Source organism: Falco cherrug, chromosome 6 (genome assembly GCF_023634085.1).
Source record: "Falco cherrug isolate bFalChe1 chromosome 6, bFalChe1.pri, whole genome shotgun sequence".
Taxonomy (NCBI): domain Eukaryota; kingdom Metazoa; phylum Chordata; class Aves; order Falconiformes; family Falconidae; genus Falco; species Falco cherrug.
Window position 1 is genome coordinate 17,427,365 of NC_073702.1, and position 23,913 is coordinate 17,451,277.

Sequence of the window (23,913 nt, forward strand, 5' to 3'; positions counted from 1 at the left end):
AATAGATTTTAGAACCAGAAGGAAATATATTTAAACTGCCTACGTATGACAGGCCATAGAATTTCATCCACTGTATGGATCCGTACAACTAACTTTGGTCTAAGATAACTGACTTAGGAAAGAGTGGATCTCCGGATCTTTCAGTTAAACTCAAATCCAAATTATCTGAAGTAACCTTGAAGGGAGATCTGCTGTGCCAAAACAGTAAAGCCCACACGCTGAGCTCACAAGAACATGCAACGTACTACATACCTGAAATTTGCAGCTAGATGTTGCAAACAGTCCTTCAGATCAATAAGTATTTACTTACATATAACAGCAAGACTGGGGCTGGTAGAGACCACTATTTATTGTCTTATAGTTTTTAAAACATAGGGGGGGGTTGCTATAGTTTAGCTATAACGTCTTACAACATCAAATTTTGATGTCTTATTGCTTTTAACTAAGGGTAGCCTTTCTTAAGTATAAATCACCTTCCTGTCCTGCTTTCAACTGAAATACAGAAGACTTACAGAGGGTGGTCTGGTAAACACAGATGCAGAGTATTTCCACTGTGATCTGTACAAAGAAGTTCTAAAGTTGTCTGTATTTTTCCCAGTTGTTTTTTTTTTTTTATGCCTTTATTGGTGCTAGTTAGTTCCAAATTCTTGTCTTATTTTCCTCCTTATGGGCGTGGACATAGATTTAGTTTTTATGATTACATTGACATGATCTCAGCCTGACAGTACGTTTGGGAAGCTGGAAGATTTATTGCCAGAGGCGAGCCTGTTGGAAAAAAAAGATGGATAGTGGTAATTGGAGAATGAGTCAGTGTCTGGAGTCCAGCTGTGCTTGCTACACAAGCCTGACTAGGGCTGAGTTAGATTTCTTCAACTATCTGAGGTTTGCTTCTTTTAAAGAAAGGAATAGGCTTTATGTATGCTGGATACATTTTTAGCTGAGAATATTTGTATAAAGGAAGCAAATTATCTTTCTTCCTTATTGCTGTTAGTATTGCAGTGGAGTGTAGGAGCCATGCTTTTGGAGAAACAATTCATTACACATGCACAAAGCAGCATGTCTGAAAGATGTCATAGCATCGAGATCTCAAAATGCACAAATAATAGTTTGGTATGCGATAAGTTCTGTGACTATTATTGTAAAAACATCTACATCCTGACCTTGGGAGGCAAAGCACTGATATTTCTTATGCATGCATTTATAGTGGTAGAAGCCTAAGAAGCACAGCGTTAGTTCCTGGTTGGTATTATTTTAACTAGTAAATAATATTATGATGCTTTCTTCATCAACATCCTAAAAATTGAAGTTCTAACCTTTGAACAACACATTATTTTAAGGAAAAGGGCATTTAAATGTCTTTAGATAATATTGTCAAATTAAATACTGAATTTGAAGGATATTTTATAAAAATAAGGTCTTACAAATTTTAATTTTTTTGGCTGTACCAATAAAAACAGTTACTTCTAAGTGAAACATTCCTCACAGATTGCAGCAAGAGCCTCAAAGTGTTACAGTGGATATATGTTACCTAGTTTTATTGTCAAGGCTGAAAGAAAATCAAAGAACAAATTAATTGTGAATCATTTCCATTTTTCCATTTCTTTGCATTTTAATAATTCCTGTAAGTTTAGAAACATAATTAAGGAATTTTCTTTTTTTACATAGAAGATCAATGAAAACATTTTTAAAAAAGGAAATAATATAAACAAACTATACAATTCTGTACTTCAGACACAGAGCTGGGATCATAACAGCAGTACTACATAAGCCACAAAAATTTAGGATTGAATTTTATGAAAAAATTGATCAAGCAGTGGGAGTCTCATTTCATACAGAAAAAGCCTTTGGCAGTCAGCTGGAAGAACATTTTGAGGCAACACTCACATATTCAGGCTGAAATTTTGCTAGTGATATCTAAAACCATTTCAGCTCATTGGAGTGTGATATGGTTGCTTGGTTTCTTGCCTCAGTTTTTAGCTTATTCATTGTAATTATAATTGTAGATAAGCAGACCAAAAGTTCAGGAGAGCAAATCTGACAAGACAGTGTATCTTCTATTTGTTACGGAGGTTTATAACACTATTTCTGGAATTTTAGATCCACCTGAGAATTTAAATAAACTAAAAACAGAAGGGAAAAGATAACAAGCCATGTTATCCATTCCTTTTGTCCCCATTACTCCACGCAAAAGTTTCAAAACTATTAATTCCAGCTCTGAGTAGCTATAAAGCTGGCAGTGCCTGCTGTGGTGTAGAAAGCTGGATTTCCGAGTGGCTTTGTTCCAGCTGGGAATGGAAGAGTGACCCACACAGGCTGTGGGAACAGGTCATTGCGTAAAGATGATCCCCCTGAAGTACCTGGGACCTAGCATAATTCCTGAACTCTGTATGGCATTAGAAGTACAGCACTTACTCTATGATTAGAAGAATACATACAATTTGGATTTTATGGATCACCATCTTTTCTTTCCCCTAGCATGCCTACAACCCTCTGCTCCATTTCACACACAACCTCACCCACTTCCCCATTCTTGTTTCCTAGGCCCTTCTTTTCTTCGCTGCCAGAAGAGAGTACATGGGCTGGACATTGATTAGCTAAGTAGCAGCTATCGAGTAACAGATGACTTCTTGCTGTCTTGCTTCAGGTGAGCACACTCATTTATCTAGGACTCTTTTGTCTATTTAATTGCCAATTTTCAGACAACATGTTGAATGTTTACCATCTTTGAGATATTTATCTATCTCTATTACTCTCTTTCACTGTGGAAGTGACTGAGCATTGGCACAGGTTGCCCGGGGAGGTTGTGGAGTCTCCATTATTTGAGATATTAAAAATCCAGCTGGACATGGTCCTGGGTAACCGGCTTATGTGGCTATGCTTGAGCAGGTAGGTTGGACCAGATGACCTCCAGAAGTCCTTTCCAGCCTCAGCCATTCTGTGATTCTGTAATCAATAGGGGCAGTAGGCAGGCCCACAGAACAATTTTGAATGTTACTGGAATTGCTCTTTCCCTATATGTCTGTCTTTCTGCCTTTTTCTGACGCCTGTACAAAGAGTTCCCAGTTTAGGTGTCCGTGTTTGTGGGCAGGAGAGGATGAATCTTGGCCAAGGGATGAAGAACACACATATCAGACAGCTCTTCAGAGGCAGAGTCCTTGCTCAGCTTTCAATGACCTCCCTATGAGTTAATGGTGTTTATCAGCCCACTGAACAAAGGTTGATTGATTTTGAAAGAATTTAAGCTTCTGCATAATGACAGGAAAAACATAGCCTGTCAGATCATCAAAATTATGGCCTTTATTTCTCTAGAGTATGCTAGAGAAGAAAATCCTCAAGTAAATGATTGAATAATTTGTTACACTCCTCGTAATATTTAAATAAAGCAAAAGCTCTCTGTCTCACATATGCTTTATTTTTACGAGGCCTCAGTTTACTTAAACACCAGGAAGACTAACAAAATCTTCATTCTCTGACACTACAAAACATAAAAAAAGGGTTTGCCAATGAAATAACTTTATTAGCATGTTCATAATACCTTTTTGCATTTCTGTAATCTTTTTATATTTTCTTTTTTTTTTAATGTGGTCTTTTTCCAACTGATAATTACGTAATAATGACAGTCTAAATCTACTTTACCTAGATACATAAACTCTGTTTTAAACCTTTTGTCAGGAGCAAGAGTCAATATTAGAAAAGAGATCTTCAGATGCCATGTTTTCCCTTCTGCCTTGTGATACTGAAAACTAAGGTCTCCTAACCAATTGGAACCTCCAAGTTAAGCTTACCTACACCACCTTCCTAATTCCACCTCCTGCAGAGTAATGCCTTTTTTGTTTTAATCTATCATATATATGCAACTCATTGATTTCTTTCTTTACAAGCATGCCACAACCTGCCATAACTTCCTTTAACTATTTCTAATGCATTTACTGGTCTTTAAAGTGATGTAAATATTTTTTTTCAGTTGTCAAAGATTCTTCTTTATGTATAATCATTGTGAAGGGACAGTCGATACTGTTAATGAGTATGTTTAGTGGGTGGTGTCTAAGTGCCAAGCAAGAATATGCACTCTGGAAGCACAAGGACATTACCAAGGGAGACTGCGATACGTACCTGAAGATATCAAGTGTCAGTCAATAGGCATGAAAATAAGCAGCACAAAAAATATTGTGATTGCAAGATAAAATAGCAAAGTTCTAAGTGTAAAGTAGCTACCAGAAATAATCTTTTTAATTTTCTACCCATGAAATTTCAAGATAATTGATCCTCTTTATGCCACAGCTTCTCCCCACACAACATGTGAATGCAATACTTCCTTTCTTCTCTTTTATTCTCTTTTCAAAAGACTTACTATTGCCATTGGCTATAAAAACCAGCCAGATGAAGTGCCTCATTATATGTCTCTTAATTAAGCTAGTGAGAACATTTAATAAAGCCATTTTTCAATTTTCTTCTGCCACTCTACAGTAAAAATGCACTCCCCAGTCTCCCGGTCACCTTTTACAAGCCTCATATAATAAGAAAGAGATATATTGGGCACTTGATCCTTGCTATTTGTGTAGTACCTTTTATTCTTCCTTCGGGGGTGTGGAGATATTCAGTATAACATCGTTAGAGTTGCCCATTTAAAAGTATTTTCATGAAGAACATTTTACTGATTTTGGGGAAGATTTTATATATGGATCTTAAAATGTTGCTTTTATTACTGAAGACTCTATCGCAGCAAAGCTCTAAACCAGGGGTCCTCAAACTACGGCCCACGGGCCGGATACGGCCCCCCAGGGTCCTCAATCCGGCCCCCGGTATTTACAGAACCCCCCTGCCCCCCGCCGGGGGTTGGGGGGGGGGGGAACCAAGCAGCTGCAAATGACTTCTGCCACTTCATCCGCGCACCAGCCCCCTGGTTAAACAGTTTGAGGACCCCTGCTCTAAAAGCAAACCTGAAAGCAGATTAGTTATCCCAGCTGTTCAGACTCCTCATGTAATGCATGCCATGTTAGAAGAAAGCGGTTTAGCATAACAGTAGGATCTCAAAATACAACTTGGGCTCAAAGAACAGGTTCTTTCAATTTTCTGACAGCAAAATTTACAAAGGTGATTTTGTTAGTAGTGGAGATACGCAACATCATCTGGGTGCTGTGTTCCTGTGGACTTTGGAGAAGTTAGGAAGCGCAGTATATCCCCAAATGAACTGCTAAGAGGCAGACATGGAATTTGGAGCTGGTGATATCCTCATGTACAAACCCTCATGTTTTCAAGATAAGGAAATCTCATTTCTAATCTAGCAAAATAGCCATATAGTTACACTTGTTTAAATACAATTCCTAACCCAACTGATACCGGAGGAGGGATTATTTTTTTCAGCCCAAATTATTTTGACATGTCAGTCAGTCAGTGGTGGATTTCCACATATTAGTTAGTTACAGCTTCCTCTGAAACTATGGTTTGCTCATTTAGTAGAAGTTCAAAAACTCACCATGCCACTAGGAAGTTGTGTGACCTGTATTCATTTCAACAGAGCCGCTGGCAGAGAAAGTCAATCCCTCTGTTGACAGGAGCTATAGACAACCTACTTGTGTAAGGCAAGCTGCAGTGCTCTACCAGGTTACCGTGCCTCACAATGAAAAGCTATGCAGTAATTTCCTCCTCTTTTCAGTGACATTTTATAGTTGACATCAATTTTACCAATGTATATTTTCCATGGAAAGGTTAAGTTATATAGCTGACTCCGACAGGCATTTTGGGAAAATAACTCGTGAGCTTTCCTGAGATTTGTATTAATCTGGCAATGCACAACATCTGAAATGAATACTGAGGTAAGACCTCTAACCCCATCTCAGCTGTAACTGGCCTTACAATATAAATAAGCAATGTATGAATGTGAGAGAAAACAGGAAAAGTAAGTCTTTGAGCTGATGTTCAGGAGTGACTTACAGGTTCCTGGGGTTCAGGCTTTTTTTTCCCCTGCACTGTGATATCTGATTTCTTGGACTGGTATTTCCAAAAGCAAGGAAAGTAGGGCAGGTCCAGTGACAGCAACCAGGGTTGGTCACAGCCCAGGCAAAGCCCTGGTGACTTGGCAGGTCTGAGATCAAGTCAGCAGGTCAGGATCGGGGCCAGGCAGAGCCACACCTCTAATGTGGCTCCACTGAGAACCAAGGTTGAGGGCCTGAGCTTAAATGCAGCTCCCAGACAATGAAGAGATCCCCAAGAGAAGCATCTCACAGCTCTCTCAGTTCCCAGCAGCCCAATCCCAGCTTACACAGCTGCCCTGTACCAGAGCTGGCCTCCAGCCCAGGCAGCGAGCCCCTGCGTGGGGGGCAGAGACTGCAGAGCCTGGGGGTGCATGCAGGGGCCCTGCTGCAAGATCTCCCTTGGACGTCCACCTTTCATCTTCTTTCTCTGCCCAAGCCTATGACTGAGGTCACAAAACAAACTTCATGGTTTGCCTAATCTTACATATGAAAAGGTCCAGAGGTAGGCAGAGAGTAACACTCCCCAGTCAGGATTTGCAGATGACTGAACAAGGCAATCACAAATGCCAAAGAAAAAAGTGTACCTAAAAAATTTTCTCCTGTGTCACTTTATTTTAATGGCTTCAGACATCAAAACTAATTCCCATTTTAAAGTGTCTTCATTTACTCAGGATTCAAAAAACCCAGCCGTCTTTGGAGAAGGTCTTTCACGTAAAGACCAAATTTTTGAGTGCTTACCCAGGACCTTGGGAAACCCTGGGTTCCAGTCATATTGCAGCTGGGCAGGGTCTGAACTCACAACATCTCTCTTAACATGTTTATTAAGGGGTTTATATTCCCTTTCAAATATCCACTACCAAGAAGGAGACAGGAAGGAAGCAGACAAAAAAAAGGTATCTCCATAGTGACATGCCTATGTCATAGCATAGATCTCGTATTCTAATTACCTACCTACCTATACATTTTCTTTCATTTCTGAGGTGATGTGTGTCCTTGGAGGGCTTTAAAATTATTTCAAAGGCTATAAAGCAGCAGTGGATTCACTGCCACCAAAGTAGCCTGCAGCTAAAATGCAGACATTTGGACTGGCTGGGCTCCATAGGAAACAATGGCTTCTGTCCCGTTTTCATTGCAATCTGACAGCAGCTCTGGCAGACACATGCTGTTGTTGCTGCAGGGCAGTGGGTACAGCATTCCTGATAAGGCCCTTCTCGTCCTAAACTCAGCTTAGGAATCTCCAAAATGGAAAACAATATGGTCCCGCAAGTAGGTGCTGGCTCCCTCACCCAAAAACTCTGCTGGATAATAGAAAGACTGGGCTGGGATGCAGCTGTCACCTGGCCATTATCCAGTGGAGGATGTAAAGGGTACCGTCCCATCTGAAATAGCACCAGCTACACTCGGTGTTTTGGGTGAAAATGAAGTCTGTGATGCCAAACTCTACCCATCTGCCCTAGCTTGTAGTTAATGGTCCTCAACTAGCCCGGCATAGCTGGAACTTTGCCAGCATCACTGGCGGCAGGCACAGCGAGGGCGAATTAGAAGCCAAGGGGCAGTGACGGGCATGGCCCCCTTATACAGAATATGGTGATACAGTCAGAAGGCATACACCAATCAGCTGATAAAGAAGGTTTGCTAAAAACCTATATAGTACAAGTGTGAAAAGGGTGAAGAGTTAAGCCTGTCATATTACAGACCCCTCTTGCCATCACATTATATAATTTATCTGCCCCCAAGGACAGTGAGACAAGAACAGTATGCACTGTTAGCCCTAGGAGTCATCATCTGGTAAGCTTCCAACCTCACACAAAGCATGAGGAAGCATCTTGGCAGTTCTTTATGCTTACTTGCCCAGTGCTTAGAGTGGTAATTTGAAAAACTGAAATCTAGTTCACATTCCTCTTCTGCCTGATTGAACTCAAATCTTTTATCCCTCCGGTATGTCCTTCCAGCATATTGGTAAAAACATAATTCATGTTAATTGAGCAGAGAGAGAAAGTTTGACCAAATGACATTTTACTTCAATTAATGCATTCCCACAGCAAATTATTTCCTTATGAAAAATAATTTTTGATGAAACAGGTACACTAACTTCAGTATACATAAATTTCCTGTCAAACTCATCATGTTGTATAGTAGTCCTAAACACAAATAAAAAGTTAAGAGATCTACAGTTACTTCATGGCAAATGTACAAAACCCCAGCATTATGGAGGAGGCATAAAAGACAGATCAGCTACCAGGACACAGGAATCAACTTTTTTATCAAATAACTTGTATTTGTTGCTCTTTTCAGCAGTTATTTAAAACAAGCCTATAGCATTTTAAGGTATAATATACAATATGTTGAGAACAACAGAAATAATTATGTAGGCATAGAAAGACTCATAACTACTCTCAGGACTGTATATTTATTAATGTATTAATAATTTATTAATTTTCTATTAATATCTTGCTCCACAGGGAATAAGCAAATTTTAGCCATTCTTGATTAAAACACATCTCAGATAAAAGCAAGCTGTTTTATTATTTTTATAGTACAATTAACGACTTTCCATATTTTTACATTTTGTCAGTTGTTACAATCTGAACTTTTAGTCCCAAATAAGGTAGCGTTAATTAATTGGAGGCTTAGTAAATACACACCCCAACTGTCTGGCAAAGCTTTCAATAAAATTACAGGCAGCCAAGATATGCTTTCTCACTCTCCTCCTTCTGCTCTGCTCCCCAAACTAATCTGTGCCTCAGTTTTCCAGCAGATTATCAACAACACAAGTTCCCCCGTGCCTGCCAAGTCCCTGCTCCCATGCCTCCAACAAGGGAGCGTCATCCAGAGAGGCTACTTCATCCTCACCTGACATTAAAGCCTCAGAAGTAACACTGCATGGGGTGTGCCTTGGTCAGGCCATACAGTCTGGGTGAAGAACCATTGAATTGTGACTTGAAGTTCTTGTCCCCACAGGAAATAACACACTTCAGCTTCAGGCTCCACTGTTCAAACCGTAAGAGTTGAAGGGAGCTTCAGAGAAAATTACATCTTTGTTAAAGCATGCTGAGGCAGAGCCTAGAAAAGACTTTTATCCTGTCTGCCACAATTGAAGCTGAAGGAAGGAGGAAGGGTACTGTAGCCTTAAATAAAAATACCAACAGTTTATTTTAACATTGCTTTTTACTGAGTGAAATCAAAACATTTGGTACTTATTGTCTGTACACTTAGTCAAATGCAAGGTTTTGTTTCATTTGCAGTAGACTTATTCAGTTTAATTCAGTGTGGACCAAAGTAAAATTGTATAGATTTCAGAGCAAATTTACCTATTATTGTTGCACCAGTTTTCTTGACAATTCTGCCTGAAAGTTTTCTGATTGCTTTAAGGCAAAATACCCTGTTTCACTCTTGTAGTGTCCTTTTTGCCATTTTCATTTATATTTAGCAGGGTTTTTTGTGTTTATGTAAAGAAAAGGACAATAAATGGAATTCTTTTTTCTAAAAAACAGATACGCAAGTATCTAAAAATCAATCTAAACTCAGTCCTGGCATACGTCAGGAAACAACTGAAGCCCCACATTACCAAAACCATTACATGAGTGCAGGCAATTTCTCTGGCTTAACCATGAGGCAAAGCAAATCCACTTTTCTCTAAGAATCTAAGTAGAGCATTTTCATCTCTGCCACAACCATCGTATTTGATATGTAAAACATTTTCCTCTATAAACTTGCATATTAGGACACCTTAATCTCACAGTGCTATTAGGTTTAAGAAGTAACTGCAGATGGGATATTTTATTAGATGCCATCTGCCATATGATCTACCAGCGGCTGGTCACAGCATCATGAATATCTTACAGGTCTCCTTTAACTGCAAATATCAAATGGGTAACATGTTAAGAATTGTATACTTTCGTTTTATGTTGTGTTAAAAGTAACTGTATGTGTTAATAATCTAAAAATACCTACAGATTTGCACAAGTCTCAAAATAGTTATCCACATTCTCTTTGTTACAGAGTTCAGCACTTTTCCATAGATTCTTAGTACAAGACACGTGGTATTTCACAGTAGAAACCAGATGAGATATCACATAGACAAATTTGTAACATATGGTAAAGACAAGTCTCTTCCTGAGTGTGGTAGATCATAGCAACAATTTCCCCAAATACTTGTGTTGTTTTGTAGTAGTGCAGTATTTCAAAGCTTTATTCAGTGATTATCAATGTCTTGATTTCAGAAATGTGTGTCCTGAAACAAATTGATTTATGGTAATCTCAAACATTTAGCTTGTTTCATGGTATTTTTTGTCTGAAATGGGCTAAACTTCACAGACTGAATTGGAATACAGCACATAATGTGGCAGTTCATCTTTAAAGTGCTTTATAACAACAAGCATCTGCAAAGACACCTGTCAGCATGCAAAATTTGAAATGTGGAGAACTAGTGCTTCCAAAAATAAGGATATAAAGATGCTGAGTACTCAATACAGTAAATTTACACCTATCTAACAGAGCAAGTTTAAAATAAAGTTACATCAGTCTCACATAAGACATTAATTTACTTCAAAAATAGTTTGCACACATATGACTCATTGTGCACAAAGCTGATTTTTTCCACTTCTAATGTGGCAATTATGAATGACTCCAGTCCCTGGAAAATTTATCAAATAATAAAAACCCGGCAACCGGGCAAATACATTACATGCCTAGCTACAAGGACCCACATATGTATGTTTTTTTTCCTCTAATTCTTGCCCCTGCAAGTTTTAAATGCTATTACACTGGTAAGTACATCTTATTAACTGCCAAGACTGGGCCAAAAAATAGATAAGGTCACACAAGGTATTTCTCAAATCATCTATTTCCTACAAAGCCTTCAGTGACTCAAAACAGAACTTGAGAAATGTGGGCGTAAACTAAATGTTGATGGATGACTGTTATCTGTGAAGAAAAGCAGCAAATTACTATCTTTGTAAAACCTGTAACTGCCTCTGAGAATGACCTCACTTAACTATAACATTGTATTCTGGTGATTCCAATTCTTGAATGGCATTAGTTTATCATTTTGCACTTCATAGGAACATTTTCCTCTAATTTCACATAGGGATTAAAATACAGCTCTGCAGAAAGTCTGAACAGCACTTACAAATGACAGTGGTAGCAAGAAAAACTCTTCACAGCTTAAGTCTCCGGGTAGCTTTGTTTTAGTTAATTGTATGTATTTTCCTAACAAGTTCTCAAGACTAAAGCAATGCAGTGTCTGCTTTCCTTTGGCCTTCTTAGACCTTTTGACTTTATCCTGTTGAATAGCAAGCTAATTTCCTGACAGTAAGATTGCTACCAATATTCCATTTTTTTTTCTAATAGACATTTCACAGTTTTAAGAAAACAGCTAATTGGAACCTTTTTAATTTCACAGGATTATTGTCACCTTCTTTGTATCTCTTTCTATTCTATCTGTGTAATTCTTCCCAGAAATGCTGTCAAAACATTTATTCACAAAACAGAAGTATAAAAATGCATTTTCACAAGCTATTCAGTCAACACATGCACATGTACTGTAAGGTACATGTATATATACGTATGCATGTAAGTACATATACAGGTAATAGTTCTGTAGGTTACTCAGATTCTTCAGCTGCACTTACTTTGAGGCAACTGTAAATCCTCAGTATATCTAAAACTCATATAGCCTCCGTTACATGGTTTTAGATGAACTCAGGTGCCTAAATGTAACACTGTGAACCTGAAACTTATTTCCATCACTCCAAATTCTGGAAATTCAGACGTAATGCTCCAATCAACAACATTCCCTGAAAATAAAAGTAAAAATAAGCCAACAGTTTGCTTGACTATAGTAAGCACTGTGTTCTCCAAAATGCTTCAGAAGGGTCTGTATATCCTGCCAAATAAAGGAATGAATTACTAATTTAAAAATCTGACTGTCTAAGCCTTCTGATCATCACTAAGACAGTTCTCTTCAGCTACCTTCAGCAGCAAATTTTAATCAGAAGAAGGTTTGGTTTGTTTTCTTATCCCCAAATAATTCCTACTTCTAGTACTCTTCATTTTGCTCCCTGATAATTGAAATTTTGATTTGGAGATCCATCACATGAAAGATTGATAAGCAGTATTCAGAGCTTGCTTTTCCAGGGGAATATGGTACTGACACCACAGCAAATATTTAATTTCAAGCTCTTTATTGCTGATTTTGACTTAGTTCCTCCCTCCTTTGCTATGTATGTCTTTGTACCTTTGTTGTCTGTCAACTGTTACATAACCATTTTCTGCGTTACCGGGAAATACTTTCAAATGATTACCCAATTAAGGTTAATATCTTCATTTCCTTCTTGTTTGGTGGCAGATTGCTCTTCATCACACAGCCACCGCATTTCATTCACTGGATATGTATATAAAGTAGCAAGAGCAGGAGAAGAGAATCAAGTTCGTTACTACGAAGAGCTCAGCTAGTATTGATTTATCAGTAACTCTGAACATACGCAACTTTAAACACTTTCAGCATTCTCTTTGGGAAAATGCATTTCCAGATGAAGTAATCTATAGCAAATACTAAAGCTATGCATAATTCTTCAATACATATAACTGAATTATCTAATATCTAGTGTTTCAATCCTGATAACATCCTCAGTTTTCAGATTTCCATTTCTCTTCTCTTTATATTTTTACTACCCAAAAAACATACAACACATGGATCAATTATTTTGATTTTTTTAATCTGTCTCTATAGTTAATAGAAATAACTGTATTTATAAATTCTACTTTGTCATTGTATGACACACTGTTTGTACCTGATAATTCAACAGCATCACTGAATATATTAGTTGGAATTAGCTGAAAGCACTGCTGCCAGCAACTTTTGGTTTATTTGCTTTATTTACACTCAAGCATAGAAACTATTGCCTTCAGCATGAGTAGCATCTTCAGAACTGTTGACATCTCAAGGCTCATTAACTTCTACTCATAGATTACATTTGGTTTGGGCATATTTAAGATTTACTTAACAATACATTAGTAACTGCAGTCTTAAACAGTATGCTCAAAATTACACAAATAGCCATAAAAATACTTCAGTGTAACACGTCTTTCTTTCTCTGACCTTGTTGATATGGCCCCAACCTTGGGATTACAAAATGACAATGTCAGACTGTATTATACAATTTCAGTTTAAAAAAATAAAAATATTGTCAAAGATTATATTTTAATACATTTGTGAAATATATGGAAATTTAAATTGAGTAAGATATGTAAATGAAAAGTATGAAAATTAAAAATAAATTGCAATGAAAAATTATATAGCTTCTAAGAACTTATTTTTCCCTGGGTTTTTTTTTCATTTAGATGCCAAACAAAGCTGGATTATTTGTAGAATAAATTTTTAGTGTCAAAAATGCAAGCAAATATTGATTAAAAGATGTGACGTTACATTTCGCAGATTGGCTTCTCATTAAAAATACTGCGTAACTAATGACACTTTTATACTATAGCATTCAAATGACTGTTTTTATCATACCTAGATATTCCCATGATTGGGTTGTGTATTTTTTCTCCAACTTTCAGCAGAGGTTCTGTTTAATTAAAGAAAGAGAACATAAAGCTGCTTTGAGAGGACACTGTATTGGGTGTGAACTGTAAGCTTGGAATCTAATTAAAAGCTTGGGATCCTTTTTATTTTAGGCTACTCAGATGATTCCTTACTAGCATCATTTGGAAAATTAGTTCCTCTGATATCATAGAGAGGACAATACATAAAATCTACAAAAATAAGTGGTTACAGAAATAGTAACTTGGAAGAAAATGGTAGGTCAAAATTGCAAATTTGCAAGTCTTTTACTAATGGGGGAGAGAGAGAAAAAAAAGAATAATGAAGAATATCAGTGACAGCAGATTTGAAAGGCAGACCTTGGCTTCCAACTCAGACTCAAGAAGTCTGGATGGTTTGTGTCTATGAGTTGCTGAACTGTGGAGAAGTGTCTCACTTGGCAAGTCTTAACCTGATCTCTCTGTTAAGCAGCCGAGTACAAAGGAGAGAAAGCCAGAGACAGGGAATCACTGCAGGGCGCTGCATGCCTCACTGTGGCAAGGTCCACTGTCACCCCTGTAAGTTGCTTCCCACTACTTGTACAAAGCAATGACCTTAGTCATCCACTCAAAGCAGCACATCACCTTCCACTTGTGTCTCCGACCCTGTATGTTCTACTTCAGCTGTACGATCTTACTCTTTATGATTTATTAGCATGCAGTTCAGCTCCTAGGTATTCTATATGAGCAGCTACATTAAAATCCAACTTTAAAAGGATTTAAGATATTAAAATAGAAACATATAAATGGAAATATTTCATTACATTAACAGAAATAAAGCGACTTAAAAGTCCAGCACGCAGCATATTTTCACAGAAAAATTATACAGGAAGTTGCTGTCCTTTTTTGGGGGTTCTTTGGCCTTGTGTTGGCTGAAATGCTTATGTTGTGTGGAAAAACCAGGTTGTGCAGTAAATGCATTAAATTGGCTGAGAGATTTCAAAACATGGTTGTGATTATGGAGATAGCAGCAAGCAGAGAGACTCCAATGGGACTCCCAAGGATTCTTGGGGAAAGATTATTTAACATTTTTACTGATTAATCAGATAATGACGTCCATGTAAAGCTTGCTGTTAAAAAACAGATGAGTTTAATAAAGGACGGCATTACTTTTCCTGTTATAGATCGACTTGATTTACCTTGCAGTCAAACAAAATCTTTTCAGCGTAGCTAACTGCACCACAGTACATCTGGAAAAAACAGAGTATGGGCTACATGCTTACGTTAAAAAATGCTCTGGAAAGCAGTAATCCCAGGAGACTGTACAGAAAACTGCCTGAATAGGAGACCTTGGTGAAATGGTATGGCAAAAGGGATTAGCATGACCTTTTGGGGGTCTGTAAAGGGGAATACAAGTAGAAGGTAGGAAGTTGCCTTACCTTTGTACATATACTACTGTAACACTAATTTGGCATAATTTGCTTCCTAAATTGGTGTATCTGCTTACAACATCAAAATACTGGAGAACATTCAAAGGAGGTCACAGAAAGTGATCTAGATGCTGAAAAGTTCACATTACAATAGCTGTCTTACAGGGCTTGGAATATCCAGTTTGTTGAAGAGAAGTTTCACAGCCGATTTCATTAGTGCATTCTTCTACCTGCAAACGAAAAAGATACCCAGCAGTAGGTGCTCGTCAGTCTCCATGAAAAGACATAGTGAGATCCAGTGACTGGAATTGTAATTTAGGCAAACTGAAAAGAGATACAGCTTTTTAGTTGCAAACAAGCCACACTGCTGGCTGATCTCATCAGGAGTCATCAAATCACATACATGCTAAAGCCTTGAGATGTGTGAATGTATCAGTTCCACCATTCTTCTCTTTCCTTTGTGGGACACGATAAGAAAAGTTTCCTGAATTGCTCTCAATATACCCATAAGACATGCTGGAATAGTTTAACCTTACTGAATTGTTGGCGTTTCACAAAGAAAAACCTGCACATCACGAATATGAGAGGCATGTTCTAGCCTTACACTTCACAAAAGCATTACCCAATATACTGCATTTAAAGGACAGAAAACTAAAATTATTTAAAGCAGTCACCAACTTACTGCCTAAATTAGGACACCGAGGCTAGGATATGTCTCCTTTAATCTCATAGCCTTCACCTGGGCTACTTGGCAGCCATCTGAAGGGGAACCATACCATACAAATGTTCACAATATAGGTATTAGGTGAGATGAATCCCAGCCATGCACCTCACGTCTCCCACAACGAACAAGGAACGTTTCTGACATAATTACTTTGGTATCAGGCAGGTAACAAACTTCTCTTAATGAGAAAGCTGTCTAAGGCCTTCTGGCCCTGGCATCAGACAGTCCCTGAGACTAGTAGCCAGTGTCAGCATTAACAAAACAAAAGCATAAATTTCAGAATAGAAATTATGTGTAAAATTTAACTGTTCTTTTGAGATGTAGCTGCAAAATGCACTAATCCAAAAGGTATTTATTTAGGCACAGGCAACAGCAGTTGACTCTGGAGTGAAGATGTAGCCTCAGAAGCATGGGACAGGGCTAGAGACCTCGGTTTTCAGCAACAGACTTGGTAATACCCAGGCGTTACTTGGCTGTACCTGAGCAGGAGTGCTGGGGGACACTGGGAGCAGCCACCCAAGCCAACCGGAGGTGCTTTGCAATATGTAAAAAAAAGGGGATTTTAAGGCAGGGGACATCTTTTATCAGTCTAACTTTAAAAACCAAACAAAACAACAAAAAGCCACAATGGGACATCTTAAGATCGTTAAGACTACGATCTCTGCAATTATGCTAAAGCCTAACGTGTTCTGTTTTATTTAAAGTCTGGAAGCTGGCAGACCACGTGCGACGGTGACGGGCTGAGACCTGGCATAACCGCACCTTGCTCAAACCGTGGGTACCCCCCCGGGAGCGGCAGCTGCCGGCAGCGATGGCCGGCGGGAAGGCCACGGCTGGCCACGCAGAGGTTTTTTCCACGGCTGACGAGGTGAGGCAGACAGGCCGCCGGGCAGGGAGGAACGCACCCGGGGAGCGCAGCCTCGCCCACACCTTCCCTCGGGGACGCGGACGAAAACCTCCCGCAGCCGGGCAGGCGGACCCCATCCGCCACCTCCCCCGGCTTCTCCCCCCGCTCAGGCGACCAACAGCTCCGAAACCCAACGCCACGCGGGGGGCGCCCGGCCAGCCGCCAGCCCACCCCCCCGGCGCCCGGCCGGCCCCGGCCGCCCGCCCACCCGCCGCTTGCGGACCGGGGGCGCCGGCGCCTCGGGGGCGGGGGCAGCGGGCAGGCACCTCCCCGAGCGGCGCCCCCAGTCCTGACGGCGCTTCCGGGCGGGGGAGCCGGGATATGCGTCCGGGTTGGGTCGGCCCCAGCGAGCGGTTTCCTCTCGCCTTCTCTCCTTCTCGCCTTCCCTCCTTCCCCCCTTCCCTGCCGCGCCGGCGCTGCGGTGGAGCGGCCGCCGTGCCCGCTGAGGGAGAGCCGCCCGCCCCGCTCCGGCGAGGGGCTGGTGAGAGGAGCCGCGGGCGGGCAGGCGGGAATCGGGGCGGCGGCTGAGCGCGCCCCGGGGCGGGCGGGTGCTGGCGGGGAGTGGGGCCGGGGAGGCGGCGGGGCGGGCGCCGGAGGGGCCGGAGCCGCGGGAAGGGGCCGGGGCGGCCGGCCGAGCGTCCGCCGTGTGCGTGGCCGCGGCGGCGTCGTCGTCCCGCGGGCAGGGCCGGGGGGCGGCTGCGGGCAGCCCTGTGCGGGGAGACCACCGGGCGGCCGTCTGCCGAGCGCAGTTCCTCGCTTAAAATGGCCATCCGGATTGCTGGGGGGAGACATAGCGGCAGTTTTAGCGGTGCGTGCCGAATACCTGATAAAAATACATGTATAGTAACGTGTAATGCAACCGAAGGCAATCCAGAAACATTACCTGCCTGGTGAGCTGCAGCGAGGGTGTCAGGTAGCCCAGCCCTTACAGCGCGGGGTGATGTGTGTGTGGTGATGGGCACAATCTTTAAAACAGATGTGTTTTCCTCCTTTGAAAGGAGGGTAACTTAGTTCTTCAGAAGAAATCTGCAGGTGTGCAGTGTTGCTGTGACGGTACCCCAGCACAGCGAACCCAGGGGAGGCACGGCTTTTGTGAGGTGGGCAGCGATGAAGCTGCCACAAGAAGTCTGTGGGCACTCAAGAGAGATGTCAGGGCCTTGGGATGGCTGGTTAAAGGATCAGGAGCGCAAGTGATGTTCTCCTCTATCCTTCCAGTTGCAGGGAATGATGAGGGAGGAAACAGGAAGAGCCAGCAGATCGATACCTGGCTCTGAGCCTGGTGCCAATGGCAGAATTTTGGGGTTTTTTTATCATGGCTTGGTCTACACAACACCAGGCCTGCTGGCAACAGATGAGGTACTCCTGCCTCAAAGGGGGAAAAGCGTCTTGCACAGGAGTTAGCAGGGCTTATTGAAAGGGCTTTAAACTAGATTTGAAGGGAGAAAGGGAGAAAACCAGGCTCGCTAGAGACAGTAAGTTTTGAGGGATGGTGTGCCAGCAAGATGCTTCAGTCTGCTGTCTCAGTGGAGGCAGGGGATGCAGATCCATGCAGCAGCAAAGACACCAGGGTTAGTGATGTGTTAGAATCCATGGAAGCGCCTGAGAACAGTCACGTAGGAATTAGGGCTTCTCCCCCCCTCGCAAAAGGTGGCGGGACCAATAGCCCAAGTGAAGTGCACCTACACGGGCAGCAAACAGGAGGAGCTGGAAGCCGTTGTGCAGCAGGAAAACTGTGACACAGTTGCAGTCATGGAAGCATGGTGGGATGACTGGCACAACTGCGGTGCTGCAGTGGATGGCTCTAAACTCCTCAGGAGGGGTAGACAAGGCGGGAGAGGTGGTGGCGTAGCCCTGGATGTTGGGGAGTGTTTTGATTGTCTAGAGCTTCATTATGGTGATGGTAGGGTTGAGTGTTTATGCGTAAGGATCAAGAGGAAGGCCAGCGGGGCAGGTATCCTGATGGGAGTCTGTTACAGACCACCCAACCGGGATGAAGAGGCAGATGAAATATTCTATAAGCAGCTGGAAGAAGCCTCGCAGTTGCTAGCCCTTCTTCTCATGGGGGGCTTGAACTTACCAGGCCTGTGCTGGAAATACAATACAGCAGAGAGGAGACAGTCTAGGAAGTTCCCGGAGTGTGTGCAAGAGCTTCCCGACACAGCTGGTGAGGGAGCCAGCCCGGAGAGAGCCCCGCTGGACCTGCTGTTTGTGACCAGGGAAGGGCCTGTAGGTGGTGTGGTGGTTGGAGGCCATTTTGGGCATAGTGATGATGAAATTACACTTTTCGATTCTGAGCTTGAAGACAGGGATGGGGAGCATTCCCCATAATCTAAGGCAAAATGGTCAGAAACCTGCTACACCACTTAGACACATGCAGGTTCATGGGGCTGGATGGGATCCACCCAAGGGTGCTGAGGGAGCTGGTAGAAGTGCTCCCTGAGCCTTGTTTAATCCATTTATCAGCCGTCCTGGCTAACCAGGGATGTCCCAGCTGAGTGGCAGTTAGCCAATGTGATGCCCATCTATAAGAAGGGCCAGAAGGAGGATCCAAGGATCTACAGGCCAGTCATTCTGATCTCGTGCCAGCGAAGGTTATGGAGCAGATAATCCTGAGTGCCATCACACAGCTCGTACAGGACAACTAGGGGCCCAGTCAGCATGGGTTTATGAAAGGAAAGTCCTGCTTGATGAACCTGATCTCCTTGTATGACAGGGTGACCTGGTTTCGTGGATGAGGGAAAGACTGTGGATGTTGCCTACCTGGAGCTCAGTAAAGCCTTTGACACAGTTTCCCACAGCATTCTCCTGGAGGACCTGGCTGCTTGTGGCTTAGACGGGTGTACTGTTTGCTGGGTAAAATAGGGGTGAATAGAATTCAATGTAGTGGGCGGCTGGTCCCAAGTGGTGTTCCCCAGGACTCTGTATTGCGGCCAGTCCTGTAAACAGGACTTCATCAAGGTCTGGATATTATCCTGATCTGTATGGATCTGGATGAAGGGATCATGTACACCCTCAGTAAATCTGCAGACAACATCAACTTGAGCGGAGTGTTGGTCTGCTTGAGGGCAGGAAGGCTCTGCAGAGGGATCTGGGTGGGCTGGATTGATGGGCCAAGGCCAATTTTATGAGGTTCAACAAGGCTCAGTGCTGGGTCCTACACTTGGGTCACAACAACCCCACACAAGGCTACAGGCCTGGGGAAAAGCACATGGAAAAGTGCCTGGTGGGAAAGGACCGGGGGGTGCTGGTCATCAGCTGGCTGATATGAGCCAGCAGTGTGCCCAGGTGGCCAAGGTGGCTAAGAGCATCCTGGCTGGTATCAGAAACAGCATGGCCAGCAGGACAGGGAAAGTGAGCATCCCTCTGTACTCATCACTGGTGAGGCTGCACCTCAAATACTGGTTTGGGCCCCTCACTACAAGAAAGACATTGAGGTGCTGGAGTGTGTCCAAAGAAGGGCAGCGATGCTGGTGAAGGGTCTGGAGAACATCTGATGAGGGAGCTGGGGTCTTTTAGCCTGGAGAAAAGGAGGCTCAGGGGGAACCTTGTTGCTCTCTTCAAATTACCTGAAAGGAGGCTGTAGCAAGGTGGGTGTCAGTCTCTTCTCCCAAGGAACAAGCAATAGGACAAGAGGAAATGGCCTCATGTTGTGCCAGAGGAGGTTTAGATTGGATATGGGGAAAAATTTCTTCACAGAAAGGGTGGTCAAACATTGGAAAGGCTGCCGGTGGAAGTGGTTGAGTCACCATCCCTGGAGGTATTTGAAAGACGTGTAGGTGTGGCGCCTGGGGACATGGTTTAGTGATGGGCTAAGCAGTGCTAGGTTAATGGTTGGACTCAAAGATCTTAAAGGTCTTTTCAAACCTAAATGATTCTATAGTTGTATGATTATGTATGCATCCCTTTCTTCCTCATTAAAAAAAAACAACAAACAAAAAACCAAACCAAAAACAAAACACCAAAACTTGAATGAAATATCTTTGCAGTAAGCCAAATAAATTGTTTTCCATTTTTGCACATTGGAATTCTAGTTTATGTAAAAATCTCTATCCACTATAAGAGCTTGTGCTCTGAACTCTGTGACTGCAGCCGCTTGGCTTCTTCTCTACTTACTGTACAGTGTATGTGGGAAAAACTAAATCAGAGAGAAATTAGGTGGCTCCCCTGCAGTAGCCGTGTGATGGGACATTATGGTCACACCTAATATACTTATGATATGGACTTTTAAAATGTATATAACTTGCATATTGAGTGTTGATAAGATAAATTATCTAAAAGTTTGAGCATCCAAAAAAATACTTTAAGACAGTTGGATTATTCCATTTCTTATTTAAAAAAAAAAGCCTTTGGAAAATACCTTCAGAATTACCCAGTAATATGTATACGTTTAGTGTTTTGATTCACATGCCAAAAATTAGATGAAGAGGAGCGCACACAAATTTGATTATGATTTTTATTGACTTCCTCAGAAAGACAAATGTAGACAAATTTGTAAGAACTGGAGTAAGGGGTGTAATCACAGAATGATGTAGGTTTATGTCTTCAAAGCACCAGTATTGGTGCTAGGTGACTGGGCGTAAGAGAACAGTGGCTGAGGTTAGAAGTTGCTGTACTTTGACTCATGATACATGCTAGGTTGATCAGTTGAGCTCCTTGTACGCGTTAGCAGTGGAGCATCAGGAGCTTAATCAGAATATGACAATACATTTGTACAGTAGAAGGATATTTTTCGTGAACAGTTATATTAATTTCCAATTAATAAGTGTCAAATCAAAGTACAGACTACTTAAATAACTTGCCAGAGGTCATTTAAACAGTAAGTGGCAGAACTGGAAGGAAATTTTACTACCTGTGTGTATCCTAATGTGTGTGATCATCTTTCCTCTTGCTTGCTACTCACGTTGGTTTTATGAACATAGGCATTTACTTTGTTTACAGGATCAATAGTTTCCTGAATAAGCCAGAGAGTCATCTGAGACACAAAGATGTTGGAAGAAGATATGGAAGTGGCCATTAAGGTGGTAGTAGTAGGAAATGGAGCTGTTGGGAAGTCCAGTATGATTCAGCGATATTGCAAGGGGATTTTTACAAAAGACTACAAGAAAACTATTGGTGTAGATTTCCTGGAAAGACAAATCCAGTATGTATTAAACAGATGCCATACTATTGATTTTTACCTTTCCCTTTATTTCTTTGTTCTGTTGTAATGCTAAGATTTACAAAGGCTTGGAAGACAAGGCCTGCTCTTTTTGAAGCACAGTAAAGGGAATCATTTTCTGTCCTGCACTGTGGGCTGAAATTATATCACTCTTTTCCAGTCAGGATTTAGAATTCTAAATAAAATTTGGAACCTCTGTCATTCTAAGCTTTTTGACAAGTTTCCTTTGTCTTCTACCACCTGTTGTTTGGTTTTGATTATTTTTTTTTTTTGTAATTTCTTGTGGAAGAAGTATAAGTGCTTACAGTAAACCCATTACACACATTTATTAGACAATAGAAATAAAAATGACCATGGAAAAAACAACTAAATATGCTATAGATTTAGTCTCTTCATGTAATATAACCAGATAATACCCAATTTTCTTTGTTAAAATGGAAAATACTGTGGTAAAGAGAAGTAAGAAAATTCTATACATTTTGTAAGATAATTAAAAAGTCAAGAGGACTATTATTTGGCCATCTTAAGTTTTGTTTGGATGTGTATATTATTTTTCCTTGTAGAGGGAAATGTAGAGGAAGAGGAGGAAAGGAAGATGAAAATGCAATACAGATTTTCAGTAAAGAGCATGTAATGTAATTGAGGCACTATTGCCATAGTATGTTACGGAGGTGAACTGTTATTAAGTTTCATTATATTTAAATCAAGTTAAATTTGACATGGATTACTCTTACATTGTAGACATGGAAGTACTTCCATGTCAGTCATTTTGAATTGCTCTTGTTCATTGTATTGATTATAAAACTGTATTGTTTATTTCAGAGTTAATGATGAAGATGTCAGGCTAATGTTATGGGACACTGCAGGTCAAGAAGAATTTGATGCCATAACTAAGGCCTACTATAGAGGTGAAAATGCCATGTTTGTTATTTGGTAGTTAGTTGTTGCTTTTTTGGTCTGCACAGCTCTCAAATATTTTCCTGTCTTTGTATTAAGAATTTTAGTTACCACATGTGTTGCAAAGCGTGTTTAGTTTGCCTTTTTCAATTCTTAAATATTTTTCCCCTTCATGCAAGATCCTTGCCTTAATGAAGTGCCACTTTATGCAGAATGTTCAGTAGTACCCTTTAAAAAACTTAGAACAGAATGAGACAAATATCTGCACAGGAACTGGACAGAAAGTAGCTATTTAAACAGTCAAAGGCAAATCTATATTTTCCCTCTAAAAGTGTTTTATTACTTCTGTAAGATATGTATTTGTAAATGTCCCAAAAACTATGGCTGATGCACTTAGAAATTTGTCCAAGGGGAAAAAAAATCCACCGGTGATCCTAGAAAGATAGTTTACTAGACACAACGGTTCTCTTGCTAGTAGAGGCTACCTTGAACACTTGAGCACAATAGAGTAATAAGGAAAGTATATTTACTTCTTAAAATAGAAATGGTATTATTCAGTCATATAAAGGCAGTTTATTTTGCCAGTTAACAAACTGCATACTTAGCTTTCTTTGCATATAATTTAACAGTAGTTGTGAAAATCTTTCCTTTTTATTTTTTTAATGTGAGGGATATGAATGACTTGGCAAAGATTCCATGATTCAGTTCTTGCCCAGCTAATTACCTGATGGCTGGGAAAATATATTGCTATAGTATAAAATGACCTCATTTCGAGATAAAATAATAGTTATGCCATGGTGTTACAGGATAGTATAGTCCTCTGACCTTTATACATATATTTCATGATTGTTTTGTCAACTAATAGGGCTTTTTTGGTAATGTTTCCAGTTGCTCATAATTGACAATTACAGTTTCTTCAGAGAAAAATCTTTCTTTTCTCATTTATTTTTATCCTCATGTGGACATAGATCATTCTGTTAGTTAACTTGTCAGCTGTAAAATAAGAATTTTAGAAGGCGGTACTCGATTCCCTTGAAGCATCCTTTTTATTCTCCTGGCCTTCAGTTCTCTTGTGTGCATTGTTCTCCGCAGTTGTTTCAAGCCAAAGACTTTTTCTCCAAATTCCTGTGACTGATATGTTATATGTGGAATCTTCAGAAGAACTTAAAAGTACACTTACTGGCCTCACTTACCGCAGGCAACCTGGTGGTTTAAAAGGAAAAAACAAAAAAAGCCTGCATGCATACCTTGAGATGCTCATGACTTGTGCCTAGCGTAGTGCAGTTAGATCTCTGCCT

The 23,913-nt window shown here is 40.9% G+C and overlaps 1 protein-coding gene across 2 annotated transcripts in view; it reads left to right on the top strand.

Annotated features, from left to right (window-relative positions):
• The window catches only part of RAB23 (RAB23, member RAS oncogene family), a 41,959-nt gene that overhangs the window by 4,715 nt on the left and 13,331 nt on the right, over positions 1 to 23,913 (top strand). Inside the window, exons 2-5 of one of the 2 annotated variants that reach the window (XM_055714165.1) lie at positions 2,542 to 2,644; positions 16,358 to 16,521; positions 21,499 to 21,700; positions 22,541 to 22,626. In XM_055714165.1, the coding sequence (XP_055570140.1) occupies positions 21,546 to 21,700; positions 22,541 to 22,626 (241 nt within the window). In that variant the 5' untranslated portion in view covers positions 2,542 to 2,644; positions 16,358 to 16,521; positions 21,499 to 21,545. Of the gene's footprint in view, positions 1 to 2,541; positions 2,645 to 16,357; positions 16,522 to 16,876; positions 17,042 to 21,498; positions 21,701 to 22,540; positions 22,627 to 23,913 lie in introns of those variants that run through there. The other variant, XM_055714164.1, reaches the window with a different exon arrangement.